Source organism: Genypterus blacodes, unplaced genomic scaffold (assembly GCF_046128005.1).
Source record: "Genypterus blacodes isolate CSIRO-AG114 ecotype Tasmania unplaced genomic scaffold, CSIRO-AGI_Gbla_v1 ptg000015l_1, whole genome shotgun sequence".
Taxonomy (NCBI): Eukaryota; Metazoa; Chordata; class Actinopteri; order Ophidiiformes; family Ophidiidae; genus Genypterus; species Genypterus blacodes.
Window position 1 is genome coordinate 1,207,205 of NW_027466829.1, and position 12,871 is coordinate 1,220,075.

Sequence of the window (12,871 nt, forward strand, 5' to 3'; positions counted from 1 at the left end):
CGGTGTTGTTGCGGCTAAATCTGCTAGCGGCTAAGTTGTCAAGGGGGCGTATGTAAACATTCTCCGAGCAGTGGAATACGGTTTTTTAGAAACATTAAAAATTGTTTCACCAAAGTCGAAGTTTATATTTTTCGTGTGTACCAAATTGTGCGGCAGTAAAAAGTTAATACGTCATTGACTCGGTGAGAGGGGGCAGATCAGCTGTCATGCTGTGACTGAAGATAAACAATCCCAGTTCTTGTAGTTGTTTGGGAGCCACCCACTGATGTCTGAGAATAAGGAGCCTCCTCGCCAGCAGCAGACCAGTAAGGGGTCGTTGTGTAGCACACCGGACACCATGGGGAGTGCGATGGCCACGGTTCTCCGCTGGCTGCAGGATGTGGCTGCCGGCACCCTCCTCAAAACCCGCCGAACTCTATTCCAGGTCGCTATCCTGTTTTGTATCCTCGTCCTGCTGCTCTGGGTCTCCATCTTTCTCTATGGAAGCTTCTATTACTCCTACATGCCTACTGTCAGCTTCTCCACCCCTGTGCACTACTACTACACCTCTGACTGTGACGGCGCAGCGCTTTGCTCCTTCCCCACGGCCAACATCTCCCTTTTGAAGAACGAGAAGGACCAGGTGATGGCCTACGGTCAGCCTTATCGGATATCTTTGGAGTTGGAGATGCCAGAGTCTCCAGTGAATGAACAGCTGGGGATGTTCATGATCAAGATGTCCTGCTATACCAAGGAGGGGAGGACAGTCTCATCTGTTGGACGCTCTACTATGTTGCATTACCGCTCCAGTCTCCTTAAGAGCCTGAGCACTTTGATCTTCTCACCATTTCTCCTGACTGGGATGGCTGAGCAGAAGCAGCTCATAGAAGTTGAGCTCTTCTCTGACTACAAGACCAACGCTTATCAACCCACCATTGGTGCAGTTGTGGAGGTCCAGTCCAAAAACGTGCAGATCTACTCATCGCAGCTTCGTATTCACGCTTACTTCACTGGCATACGATACGTTCTCTACAACTTCCCCCTGACATCTGCAGTGATCGGCATTGCCACCAACTTTGTCTTCCTCAGTATCATTGTGCTTTTCAGCTACCTCCAGTTCATATGGGGTGGACTCTGGCCTCCAGAGCAAGTGAGGGTCAACGTTATGATGGGGGACAACACCCGCTTCCAGCAGAGGAAAGTGGAGGCTCTGAAGCGCATAGAGTCTGCATCCATGCTGAAAGAAACTGATATTCCTCCTAGTGATATTGGTTCTGCGATTGATGCATCAGAATTTCAGGGAATTGACACAGTACAGGAATTGTCATCAGAGAAGCCCCCGGTTACCACAGATGTCTCTGCGGCAGATGCACCAGATATAACAGATACAACAGATTCAAGTGAGGAAGCATCTCATGACTCTCAGGCGCCTGAGGGGCAGAACAGCTCAGACACACTGGATGGAAGCCTGCTGCCTCAAACGGAGGAGACGGTTCTCCGCCAGAGAGTCGGGCCCTGGATGAGCCTGTGAGGTTCACAGTAGCATAGGTTGGATGTGATTGGGCAGATATTGATAGAATCAAGCTATCACATTTTTAGCTGACATTAATATACATGCATAAGAAAGTATGTGTGTTTTATCTAACCAACAGCTCATTGTCTTGTCTTAATAACATTTTACCTCATTGTAACCTTGAAGTGTTGACCTCAGCTTTCTTAGTATGCTTAGTATTGTTTCATTGACTGCCTCTTCTTGATGCACTGTTTCATGTCTCATGGACGTTTGTGTCACTACAGTTTTCATGACACTGATAGCAGCAGACGTTCCATTCCAAATCTGGTGAGGTTGTATTGTCTGCAGGGATTTGGAGTTCCTGTCAGGTGTCGGCCCACAAGTTAACACACCCTTGAACCTGCTTATGTACTACTGCTTCGATCACTTTAAATTGGTAGACTAACTCCTAATAGCTTACAGGAACACTCCTATTCCCAAACTTGCACATTCCTTGCACTTGATTTCACACCCTTTCAACCGATATGCTCTCATGATACTTTTTCTTAGAGGAAAACTTCCTCGAGAGAGTGGCTTTGTTTTAAATAAGATGGAAAGAGAAAGAATGTACTGTACATTAAGGGTGCAGCCTGAGGGCTGTTAAAATAGTTCGATTGACTCAATGAATGTGTTTTATTCATTTTGCAGAAAAAGGATGATCTCTCTCAGTGTCATGGCTAAATTAATTGTCATGGTAAATTTAGTTTGGGATGCAACATTGTGATCCATTCCATCAGATCTTTGTACTGAATTTGGTGTCTGTTACGGTTGAGTTTGTACCCTGCAAACTCCCTGGAAATTTTAAAGTTGCTTTTGTTTAATGTTGTGTTTAATGTAGATAAGAAGGATAAGTGAAGTTTGTCTTTTGGAAATTATGCTGGGTGATGGACCAACAACGTTTGAAGAGTGTTCAGCCTGTTTTTAACCTCCATGTGAGGATTGCTAGGTTTTATGTTTGTGGGTGGGTTTGTGCAAGTTGTGTTACTGTGGAATTCCATACCAAAGATATTGTTACCTATGATGTACAACTACATGTCATCATGGATTTCTGCTCTGTATATGTTATTTATGTGTCAATAGAGAATTAAATACATGCAAATAAACACACGCATTGGTGTGCATTCTTTATTCTCAATGTTTTGTTGAGGTGGCAAACAATAACAAAATAAGGGAGTGTATCTTTATTTGAAGATCAGATGAATGATTAAACAAAATGATGTCTATATATATATTCACCAAACATGTAGATTTATGTACAAGAAGAAATAAGGAAACTGGGAATAGTTCAGTTTGTCTGTGCAAACATTTCCAACTGCAGTAAGTGACAGGGCATGTACAGTATGCAACACATTGTCACATCCCCTTATTGTCCTGTTAAAGGGACGCAAAAGAGGCCAGAGTGATGCATTCTAGTATCTCAGTTAATCTTCAGATCTCTAGTACACTAAATAAGTGCAAAGCTGCATTCAAAATCCTTGCATATCAGAACGTTGTGGTGATATTAAAGGCCATTAGCAGTCTTTATTCAAAGCCACAACCCCATTCTATCAGATGAATTATGCATTGGGCTGGATAAGGAGAGCACTAATTAACTTACACCATCCATCATTTGTATTGAAATCTTACTTTATTTAGCCTCAGCGGGTGCAGATATATGAGATTCTGCTGTACTGTTACTATTATGAATTATTTTCTTTTTCTCCGGCACTGTACTTCACTCTGTAAGAACCTCAAAACAACTTGTTTTAAATATATTATATATTGTCAGCTGACATCACGATTATCACAGACCAAATGAATTCTTAGATGACCTTTTGTGTAGCAACACGACTACATAGGCCATTTAACTAACAATACACCTTTCTCACTACGGACATGCTGATTCTGAAAAACGTGTATTATCCATGATGATCTCATTATTAAGCTGTTCATTTAGGTGTGCCACTGCCAACACAAGGGTCTTGGTGCTGTGACTAGCACATCTTTCTGGTGTAAAAGGAGCACAGCCATCATGAATGGTATTATTAGCCATTTCCTTATATTACAAGTCACATGCATACTGTAACAAATCCACAATATAAGATACTACTACTGATATCAGTGACGATCGAAATTTTCACACTGTCCATGTTTTTGTAACTGCTTTGATTCTTTGTATCTCATTGTAAAGCACATTTGATTTGCTCTACCTTATATGGAACAAATACCAACGGCTCACTGTGCAACAATCTCAAACAAATGGCTGCTGTCAAGTGCACTACTTGAGTGGTGTCCTGCACTGGCCGGCCTCACCACAGCTGAAGGTCAGTGTGTTCCTTGACCCTAAATATTCTGCTCCTCGTCGGGCTGTACCTCTGTGACCTCCGCTGTAGCCTCACTTGCTCCTTTTGAGCCGTCGTCATCTTGTTCGTCGTCTGAGCAATCTGCCCAGCGCCCGACCCTTCTGACTCCCTCGCCCACCATTGGGGCATTGACACAGGGGTTATGATCGTAAATGACAAGTTTTAAACCCTGCAGGTGACACAAGGCTGGGAAGCGACGTATTTTGTTGCGATCCACATCAATGACAGCTAGAAAGTGCATTTCCAGCAACACTGGAGGGAAGTCTACAAACTGGTTCCCAGCAAGCCATATGCTTCGTAGTTCTCTAAGGCTTCCAAGTTCCATAGGTAAAGTCTTTATCTGGTTATACCCAAGGTGCAGTGTCTTCAGATTAGGCAGATCACAAACAATCTGGGGAAAAACAGTGAAGCAGTTCATTTCCAGCCACAGCGTGTTAAGTTCCTTAAGCTCACTTAGTTCTCTTGGAAGGTAGTAAAGCCTGTTGTTACCCAGGTAAAGGATGCAGAGCTGGGGTAATCTGCACACAGCTGCAGGGAGCTCCTCAAAGCTGTTAAAGTCCAGGGCCAAAAGCTGCAGTTTCCTCAGTCCTTGTAGTTCAGCTGGTAAACTACTTAGATTGTTGCCACTCAGGTAGAGCTTCACCAGTTCGTCAAAGACACAGGCTGCAACAGGCATCCGACGTAGCTGCCGGCCACTCAGGTCTAGGGTCCGATCCAGTGGCATTTCCTTCAGGTCCCCAACTAAGAATCGTTGACAGCGCTCGGAAGGAATAAAGGCAATGACTCCTCGCATGGCATTCCCCATCTTGCTCACTTCAACATCTTCGAGTAAATGTTATTCCACTGACGCTCCTCCACTGCCCCTCTGATCTTCGTGATCTTAATACTATACTGTAAGAATGAAACAAGTGTGCAACAATGTAAGCATCTGTGCACTACAGCAACAATATATGCAAAAACATGAAGCAGTAAGTACAGACTTTTATTTGATAGAAGATATAGGTTATCATAATTACAGTAAAAACCTACTGGCTTCCTGGTGATGTCCGTGATTTGCAGCATCTCCCACTATAAGCTGTTTGTTTATCTATCCTAATGAGATGAAAACCTATTGTATTCCTTAGGTAGATATTCCCCTGCCTCTTCCTCTCACTATCTCTCAGTGCCTCTGAGCTTTACCCTGACTTTACGCGGTAGCAACCACGAGCAGCTCTCTCCTCCCCATTTGTGCCTAATGACTTTCCCCCTTCTTCTCGGAGATGACAGAGGTGGAAGACAGAGACGGGGAGGGGAAGGGTGCTATAAGCATTAGAAGTAGGCTACTTGGTGATGAAAGAGCAGTTAAGGTCATTTACATTCCACTTTCAATAGGCCAGGAAGCAGCTCTGAGTCTGTGCCACCACGGCAGACAAGTGGAATAATCTCAAGAATTTGTCACAGTTTGCATAGAGACTCAAGGGGCAGTCTGTAGGTGTTTAGCATTGACTTAGATAGTCTCTAGGCGGCAAACATTTACATATGGGGTATAGTGGAGGGTAGGTCTGTGTTTTGTCAGTACCACATTGTACATGGACTACAATTTCCTATTTATCTTCCATTAGGAAAGTTTATTTCTTAAAAGTAAGATATGGAATAATAATTCCTGTCTGTCTGAGGTGTGATTTGTCCACATTATCGTGTGTACCTTCATTACAGTCATTCTTTAACTAGATAAAACTGAGAAGGAATTTCATTTTCCTTATCAGAAGGGTCCTTACTGGCTGCCCCTGGTCTGTTTTTGTTCATGGACAGATTGTTTTTAGCACTTGTACTTCTTATCAATGCCTATCTGGAGGCCTCTAACAGGCAACAAGCCAACTCACGCCAAGTACAAGAAGAATCATTGAAGATTTCTTCTAAATTACACGCAACCACAGCATGGACAATCTGTGAGGGCCGCGCTTTTTCAGCAAAATGCAATATATATCAAATCACATCTGACTCTACACATTCAGTATAAAAGTACACAGAAGCTGCAAATACTCAAAGCCCTCGTGATTATAAAGGCAGCAGCCCTCAATGTTGTATTGCTGCCATCTGGTGGAAAACGTTGTCTCCTTCAGCAATAATTTTTTTGTGTGATTTTTGCGATCAAAATCACAGATTTTTGCAGCAAATTGTGCAATTATTATTATCAATCACAACTTTTAACACTTTGTATTACCATTAATTCATGACTATAAGTAAATTGATTACCAAATAAACGTGTGAATCAATATTGTGGTCACATTTCTATAAACGCTATGATATTTGTCTTGGTGTGTTATCCCCGTACCTTTCTTATTGCAGATAAATAATCTAAACGCTAATCAATACATACAAAATGAAACGTACGTTCAACATTAATCTCACAACAGGTGCATATAGTGTACATATTACTTTGAAACGTTGAAACCTGCCAACTGGGTGTCATAGAATTCTATTTTAAACGGTATTTATTTTGAATATTATACATATTATATATTATATATTTCTGAATTACGTTTTGTTTAATAGCTCCTCTTGTTGCCTTTGTGTACGGAAGTGGTCAGCAGGTTGTAAGGTCAGAGGGTAAAGGCTATACTTTCCAACACACAGCCATCTTGGATCTAAAGCATAGAAGGGAAATTGATGCGGTGAGGCTATTTTATTTTAATTTAGCTCACACTGAGGCGTCTCGGTCCAAATTTAACCTCCCAGCATGAATTATATCCCTCGCCGTTCAGCTCCGTGTGGATCCGAGCCGCTTTGCACCTTGTAGCGCGGGCCTGCGGTCGCTACTCCGCTACCTGCAAACGAGCGTAAAGTGGGCAGAAAACGGGCAACTGACTGCGGGTATCAGGAGGCATTCAGGGCCCTGAACACACCACTGGCTGCTAGTTGACAGTGAAAGCCCCGGATAGCCGCGTCAGTGTGTTTTGAGTTGCGGAGAGGAGCCCGTAGCCGCTTTGCTGCTTTATTAGCTCGCTCGTTTGCAGACTCTGCTTGTGTCTGACGGTAAGCTAAGCTAACGAGGCTAACGCAGAGTGACTACAAGCAAGCAACCAAAAGCTGCTAACGCTAGCTACACTTGTGCTGGCTAACTAGCCTGTTAGCTTTTATATTTCTATACACTTTGAAAACACGACTTAGCACTTCCTCCATTGTTTTACTTCAGTTAAGAGCTACTTGTGACACAAAAAGACAGGTTAAGTATTTGTTAATCGGTTTTGCTTAGGCTAAGATGTGATTTAGAGCTGTTAAGTACTTCATTCTTCTTCTTTTTGAAGTTGAACCTGTTATCGTGTTGTGTCAACACAGTGCTTACCGCGAGGACATTAGACTTTAATTTAAAAGCTCAAGTTTACTAAAGACAAAACACAACTTAACGTAGCGGAATTACACACACGGATACATTTAATGTAAGATATCAGGAATTTCCGATTTGATCGAAAGGATCAATGGAATGATGCGCACACTTTGTCTGAGTGGTGAACAAAGTAATTAGTCGATTGACGTGACTGCACTTCAACTTTCACACTTCAACTCAAACACGGTCCATTTGTTCAAAAGTGAGAATTTGCTGCTTTTCAGTTTCATTTCACTTTTAATTCCCCCCCCCCCCACGGTGCTTTTCTTAGTCATAATGACAAAATAGGAAGTTTGAGGATTTTTGCGATGTTTTTTGTGTACTTGTGTCTATTTTCTCGACAATTTATATTTAAAAAAAAATATTATAAATATTTAAGAAAAAAAAATCAGTAATGCGTAATGAAAGTTATTAGCTGTAACTTTACATTCGGGGACATGTTGGAGCAAGTAGATGTGGAATATTAAAGCATGCAAAGTTATTAAATCTCCCCTATTCAAGGGGAAATTTTAGAGACATTCATCAAAATAATGACTTTGTTCTTCAGTGTGCAGTTGTATTTGTGCCGGTTCAACATTCTAACTCCAGCTCTGCTCTCCCCGCAGGTGACGAAAGGCATGTTCGGTTCGCGAAAGAAATTTGTAGAGTTTGTCGAGGTAGTCGATAACGACTTTACTGATGAAAGCATGTACTACAACCAATCGTCGATGTTTCCACATCGGTCGGACAAGGACGTGAGTCTAATACCTGTAAGTTTACGCCTTTCTTTCATTCATTAACATTAAAGGTGAGCTTGCTTAGTTATCTTACTGTGTCCTATTCTCCATGTCTTCCTCCAGATGCTGTCCTCTCCATCACCATCATCATCGGGTCAGCTGTCACAGCTGGGTGCAAGTTTGTATGGCCCACAAAGTAAGTGTCAGTTTAGCCTGCAAAGCACTCGCATAAGCTATTTCCAATATCTAACACACTCCAGGTGGAACTAAACCAGCATGTAAACTCTGCAGTGAGCTCGGTTGCAGATTAGTTTAGTGTTCATTTTCTCAGAGTAAAATACAAGAAGTAATTGATCTGTTTCTTTCTTTCTGTTTGTGTTCCTTGTTTCTCTGCAGGTGCACTTGGCTTCTCAGTACGGGGGATGGGCAACAGCACACCACAGCTAAACCGAAATCTAACGCAAGGAACTCAGCTACCAAGTCATATAACTCCCACCACGGGGGTTCCCACCATGTCCCTCCATACGCCTCCATCACCAAGCAGGTGTGTGTATGTATTTTGTACACATAAACACTTTGATGATCTTTGTTTGTAACAAAACAGAGGACTTGAAACGAGAATCTGACACGGCCGTGCTTCCACAGGGGGAGTTTGCCGATGAACACAAGAAACATGCTGAACCACTCTCAGGTTGGCCAAGGCATCGGGATGAGTGGCAGGACCAACAGTATGGGCAGCTCTGGGCTGGGCAGCCCCAACCGCAGCTCGCCCAGCATCATCTGTATGCCCAAACAGCAGCCAGCACGCCAGCCCTTCACCATAAACAGGTACACAGGCTTAGTGTTACCGCATGTCCTCTGTAGCTTCTATTGTTCCAAACTGTTTCACTGTTCAGAATGATAAGCTAGGTCTTAGACAAACAGCTCTAAATCAGAAGAGAAGTCACCCAGCCTGTAAGAGGAGGGGAAATTAAAACCCTACATGACTCAGGCAGGTGTGTGCATTTTAAACAACTTGTCCTCACTCGGCTCTTTGACTACTGAGTTGTGACTTTTAATTAGCTCGCCAGTGAGGAAAGCCGGCAGTTTGATTGCTTTAACTGAGCTGAGCTGCTGCGGCTCGGCCAAGGATCCCACAGCTTACAAACGCACCGCATGAAAGTTTCATCGGCTCAAACAGAACATAGTACATGTGCTGTAACTATAGCTGGGCTTTACTAATTCACATTGCTCATCCTGACTGAAGAGCAGCGAATAGCAAAGTAATGTAAGACAATAATTCAAGCGTGTACTTCTCTGTTCTACACTTTTTTTAACACTCTTCGTCTTTCTCTGCAGCATGTCGGGGTTTGGAATGAATCGCAATCAGGCTTTCGGAATGAACAACTCGTTATCAAGCAACATCTTCAATGGCACAGGTGAGTGTGTTGAAACAAAAGGATCTTTCCTCTTAAATAAAAGTTTAACAGCACATTTATATTCAACAACTCAACAAGTGAACTGTTTTATTTTAACCACCAGGAACAGATGAATGATTAAATCAGCAATTGACGCTTTTCACAGTTAAACAGCATTTAATAAGTTGGTTTAATTTCTCCGTTGTTGCAGACGGGAGTGAAAACCTAACAGGACTGGATCTGTCGGACTTCCCTGCACTAGCGGAGAGAAGTCGGAGAGAAGGGACTGGAAACCCAACGCCAGTGCTCAACCCGCTGGCAGGAAGGGCTCCCTATGGTAGGCAGGCCTGCTCACGATGCTGCTGCTGCTCACACTGATGTTAAAATGCTCCGTAAACACAGGAGGTGCTTGTGATCCCAGTATAGATGAATGAAAAATACCCATCTAATAATCATTATGCTGTCCTTGTCTCCCCCCTAGTTGGCATGGTGACCAAACCATCGACTGAACAGACGCAGGATTTCTCCATTCATAACGAGGACTTTCCTGCGTTGCCTGGCCCCAACTATAAGGACCCCACGTTGAGCAACGACGACAGCAAAACCGTAAGCGTAATCCTTTCCTGTCTGCTCTCCGTATCCAAGGATGTTTGATTCATTGGACGCGCTTTTTCTGACTCCTTGTTTTGTCTCTTGACTTTCCCCTAGAACTTGAACTCCACAGGCAAGAGCACGTCCAACGCAGACGGGCCCAAGTTCCCTGGAGACAAGACGTCCTCGGCACAGAACAACAACCTGAAGAAAGGGATCCAGGTTTTGCCCGATGGTAAGACCTCCCACAAGATGGTGTCACTCCCAATCCCACTGGGGCGAAACAGTGGGGCTCTATGGTCGCTGATATCCCTTACATTTGAGTTTACTGAAAGTGTCATGAGAAACAAAGAGAAGCTTTTGTATGAATTTTATATGATCACTGTAATCATTCAGTTTCAGCTCTACTGAACTCTGGATTCTTCACTGCTGCAGGTCGGGTGACGAACATTCCCTCAGGAATGGTGACAGACCAATTCGGGATGATCGGACTGCTCACCTTTATCCGAGCGGCAGAGACGGATCCCGGGATGGTCCATCTGGCACTGGGGAGCGACCTCACGACACTGGGACTCAACCTCAACTCCCCAGAGTAAGAGAGCCATCCTACCCTTTGTGATTCAAATCAGTTGTACCTGTGAATGAACCCTGTGTCTGTTTATAAACCCTGCCTCTTCTTTTCCTCACAGAAATCTCTACCCGAAATTCGCTTCACCGTGGGCCTCTGCTCCGTGTCGACCTCAAGACATCGGTGAGACGCGAACTCTTTCATCAACACGTTTTCTATTTAGTTTGTCTTGATCACTTTTACTTAAGATATTTTGCGGGGGGCAATAGAAGCTCATGACTGACTGCATCTCTCTGCCGACCACAACAAATCTGGCTGAGCTTTTGTTGCATGTAGCAGGAAATAGATAGCAGCTGATTCCTAAATGGCAAACATTGATTTAAAGAAGAACATAAGTTTTAGTCTAACGTGGTTTTCTTTGTTGTAATTAGCTGAGGCACTGTCTGTAAAAATGTTTCGTTAAAACATAACGCTTAAAATACCCCTAATATTGTAGTCCCAGTTTCCGCCGCTGCTCCATTAACCTGCTTTCTCTTTTCAGACTTCCATGTTCCCTCCGAATACTTAACCAATATCCACATAAGGGACAAGGTGAGTGTGTAACAGTGGCACAATAGATAATGAAGCACTACATATGGGTCCAACAATAACTGTATTAATGTTGACATGTTTGTGTTTCGCTCTGTAGCTGGCGGCAATCAAACTGGCTCGATATGGGGAAGACCTGTTGTTCTACCTCTACTACATGAACGGTGGAGACCTGCTACAGCTTTTGGCAGCAGTAGAGCTGTGAGTAATTGACCCGCCAGCACTCTGGGTGTTTCCCTCTTCCCCTTCCTTGCTGACTGAGCTTTGCAGTTGGCTATTTTCTTCAAGTCTCTTCAGAGCTCCCCAGGTTGCTCGCAATAAAATCTCTCTTAACTTTGTTTTCTAGCTTTAACCGGGACTGGAGGTACCATAAGGAGGAACGGGTTTGGATCACAAGAGCGCCTGGTATGGAGCCGACACTGAAGACCAACACCTACGAGCGGGGAACCTACTACTTTTTTGATTGTATTAACTGGAGAAAGATAGCCAAGGTGAGAATTTCAGCCTCGTCATCAGAAATTGCTTGTTGATTTTTAAAAACGTAGCCTTTGTGTTCTTAGGCTTATAGATTTTTTTCCCCCCGTTTTTGTCGTAACTTGCCTTCTTCCTGTCTCATTAAAATTCTATTTACATCTCTCAGGAATTTCATCTGGAGTATGACAAGCTGGAAGAAAGGCCTCACGTGCCAGCAACATTCAACTACAACCCAGCCCAGCAGGCCTTCTAAGGCCCAGACCAGTCCAAAGGCCACAGCTGTTCCTGCACACAACACTGTTGTCCAGAGAGGGCGCTGTGGTTCATGCAGCTTGGTTTTTATTCCTTGAGGATTTTGGCTATTTGACTGTGGGGGTTGACGCCACCATACAAAATCTGCCCTGCCTTTCCAGATTATATGCTGCCCAAAACACCAACACTTGTTCTGTTTTTATTCCTTATGTTCCTCCTTTTTTGTCTTGTTTTGAGCAGGGTCTGTGTTATGTTTACGTCTCAGAATCTGAAGCCTGTTTTGTTCTAGAATGGAGGACTGACCACAGGGCACGGGCAGTGACAGAACAAGGGTTATGCCTCATATTTTCAACCAATGTTTAGAACAGCAAAAGCGGGGAAGGCAAAGTTAACGAAGCACCATCCTCAGAAGCAAGAGAAAGGGTGACAAATGCAATGTTTATTGTTGCACTATATTTAGTAATAAAAGAACACAAAATTTGTTTTGTGCTTTTTTTTTATGTGGAAACACTCCCTTATATTTTCTTTATCCTTTCTTTTTGGATGGGGGTTGGGTACATGAGACCTATCCACATGCATCCCTTTCCATCTCCTTATCATTTCTCCTTTCTTCAAATAATTTCCTCAAACTTCTTTAAAAATGCACCACCAAACCATTTCCTCTGTCTCATAGTCCAGCTCTCCCTTTGTCTATCTGTGATTTCTGTGCAAACCAAATGTGGACACAAATCGGAGACTTGTGGTTTCCACAAAAGTGGACAAGTCCTCACAGAGGCTAAACAACTGTGTTGTTGCTGCAGAGCAAACAAAACACTTTCCAGTCTTTGTTACAATTTTGTAATAATTGTGTACATTTTTTGTTTCTTAGCATCACAAATGAGTATGTTGAATATGTATGTATGAATGTGTATATATGATTGCTATAGACTCGTATGTCATATATATATGTATATATATACACACACATATATATATATATATATCATGACATCTATTTTGGAAGAAATTTAGCCCAGCCTTGTACCTCGTTTTTATGAGGTGAGCA

At 43.1% G+C, this 12,871-nt stretch overlaps 3 protein-coding genes across 5 annotated transcripts; 2 read left to right on the forward strand and 1 right to left on the reverse strand.

Moving 5' to 3' along the window:
- Positions 1 to 3: 3 nt before the first annotated feature.
- On the forward strand, positions 4 to 2,621 carry LOC143016580 (seipin-like). Its single transcript, XM_076170980.1, has one exon. It carries the CDS (start codon positions 266 to 268, stop codon positions 1,508 to 1,510), a length of 1,245 nt encoding a protein of 414 aa, XP_076027095.1. The 5' UTR covers positions 4 to 265; the 3' UTR covers positions 1,511 to 2,621.
- Positions 2,622 to 3,853: 1,232 nt separating this feature from the next.
- Positions 3,854 to 4,678, reverse strand: lrrc10 (leucine rich repeat containing 10). The gene has a single exon (XM_076140712.1). The coding sequence runs from the start codon at positions 4,676 to 4,678 to the stop codon at positions 3,854 to 3,856; it is 825 nt and encodes a 274-aa protein (XP_075996827.1).
- A 1,782-nt stretch (positions 4,679 to 6,460) lies between these two features.
- On the forward strand, positions 6,461 to 12,060 carry cnot2 (CCR4-NOT transcription complex, subunit 2). Of its 3 annotated transcripts, none has more exons than XM_076170430.1 (15): positions 6,461 to 6,527; positions 7,846 to 7,989; positions 8,080 to 8,152; positions 8,353 to 8,500; positions 8,602 to 8,784; positions 9,295 to 9,374; positions 9,565 to 9,690; positions 9,835 to 9,959; positions 10,062 to 10,179; positions 10,341 to 10,536; positions 10,634 to 10,695; positions 11,054 to 11,103; positions 11,201 to 11,301; positions 11,447 to 11,591; positions 11,741 to 12,060. In XM_076170430.1, the coding sequence occupies exons 2-15, from the start codon at positions 7,858 to 7,860 to the stop codon at positions 11,825 to 11,827; spliced, it is 1,626 nt and encodes a 541-aa protein (XP_076026545.1). In that variant the 5' UTR covers positions 6,461 to 6,527; positions 7,846 to 7,857; the 3' UTR covers positions 11,828 to 12,060. The 3 variants fall into 3 exon arrangements, with proteins under 3 accessions (XP_076026545.1, XP_076026566.1, XP_076026555.1); XM_076170451.1 differs by having other exon boundaries at positions 10,380 to 10,536; XM_076170440.1 differs by lacking the exon at positions 6,461 to 6,527 and adding an exon at positions 6,542 to 6,888.
- The last annotated feature ends 811 nt before the right edge of the window (positions 12,061 to 12,871 follow it).

Coding starts and splice junctions, on each gene's coding strand:
- LOC143016580 (XM_076170980.1), top strand. CDS start 266: ATGTCTGAGAATAAGGAGCCTCCTCGCCAGCAGCAGACCAGTAAGGGG.
- lrrc10 (XM_076140712.1), bottom strand. CDS start 4,678: ATGGGGAATGCCATGCGAGGAGTCATTGCCTTTATTCCTTCCGAGCGC.
- cnot2 (XM_076170430.1), top strand. CDS start 7,858: ATGTTCGGTTCGCGAAAGAAATTTGTAGAGTTTGTCGAGGTAGTCGAT. Junction 7,990..8,079: donor AGGACGTGAGTCTAATACCT/GTAAGTTTACGC, acceptor GTCTTCCTCCAG/ATGCTGTCCTCTCCATCACC. Junction 10,537..10,633: donor CTCAACCTCAACTCCCCAGA/GTAAGAGAGCCA, acceptor TTTTCCTCACAG/AAATCTCTACCCGAAATTCG.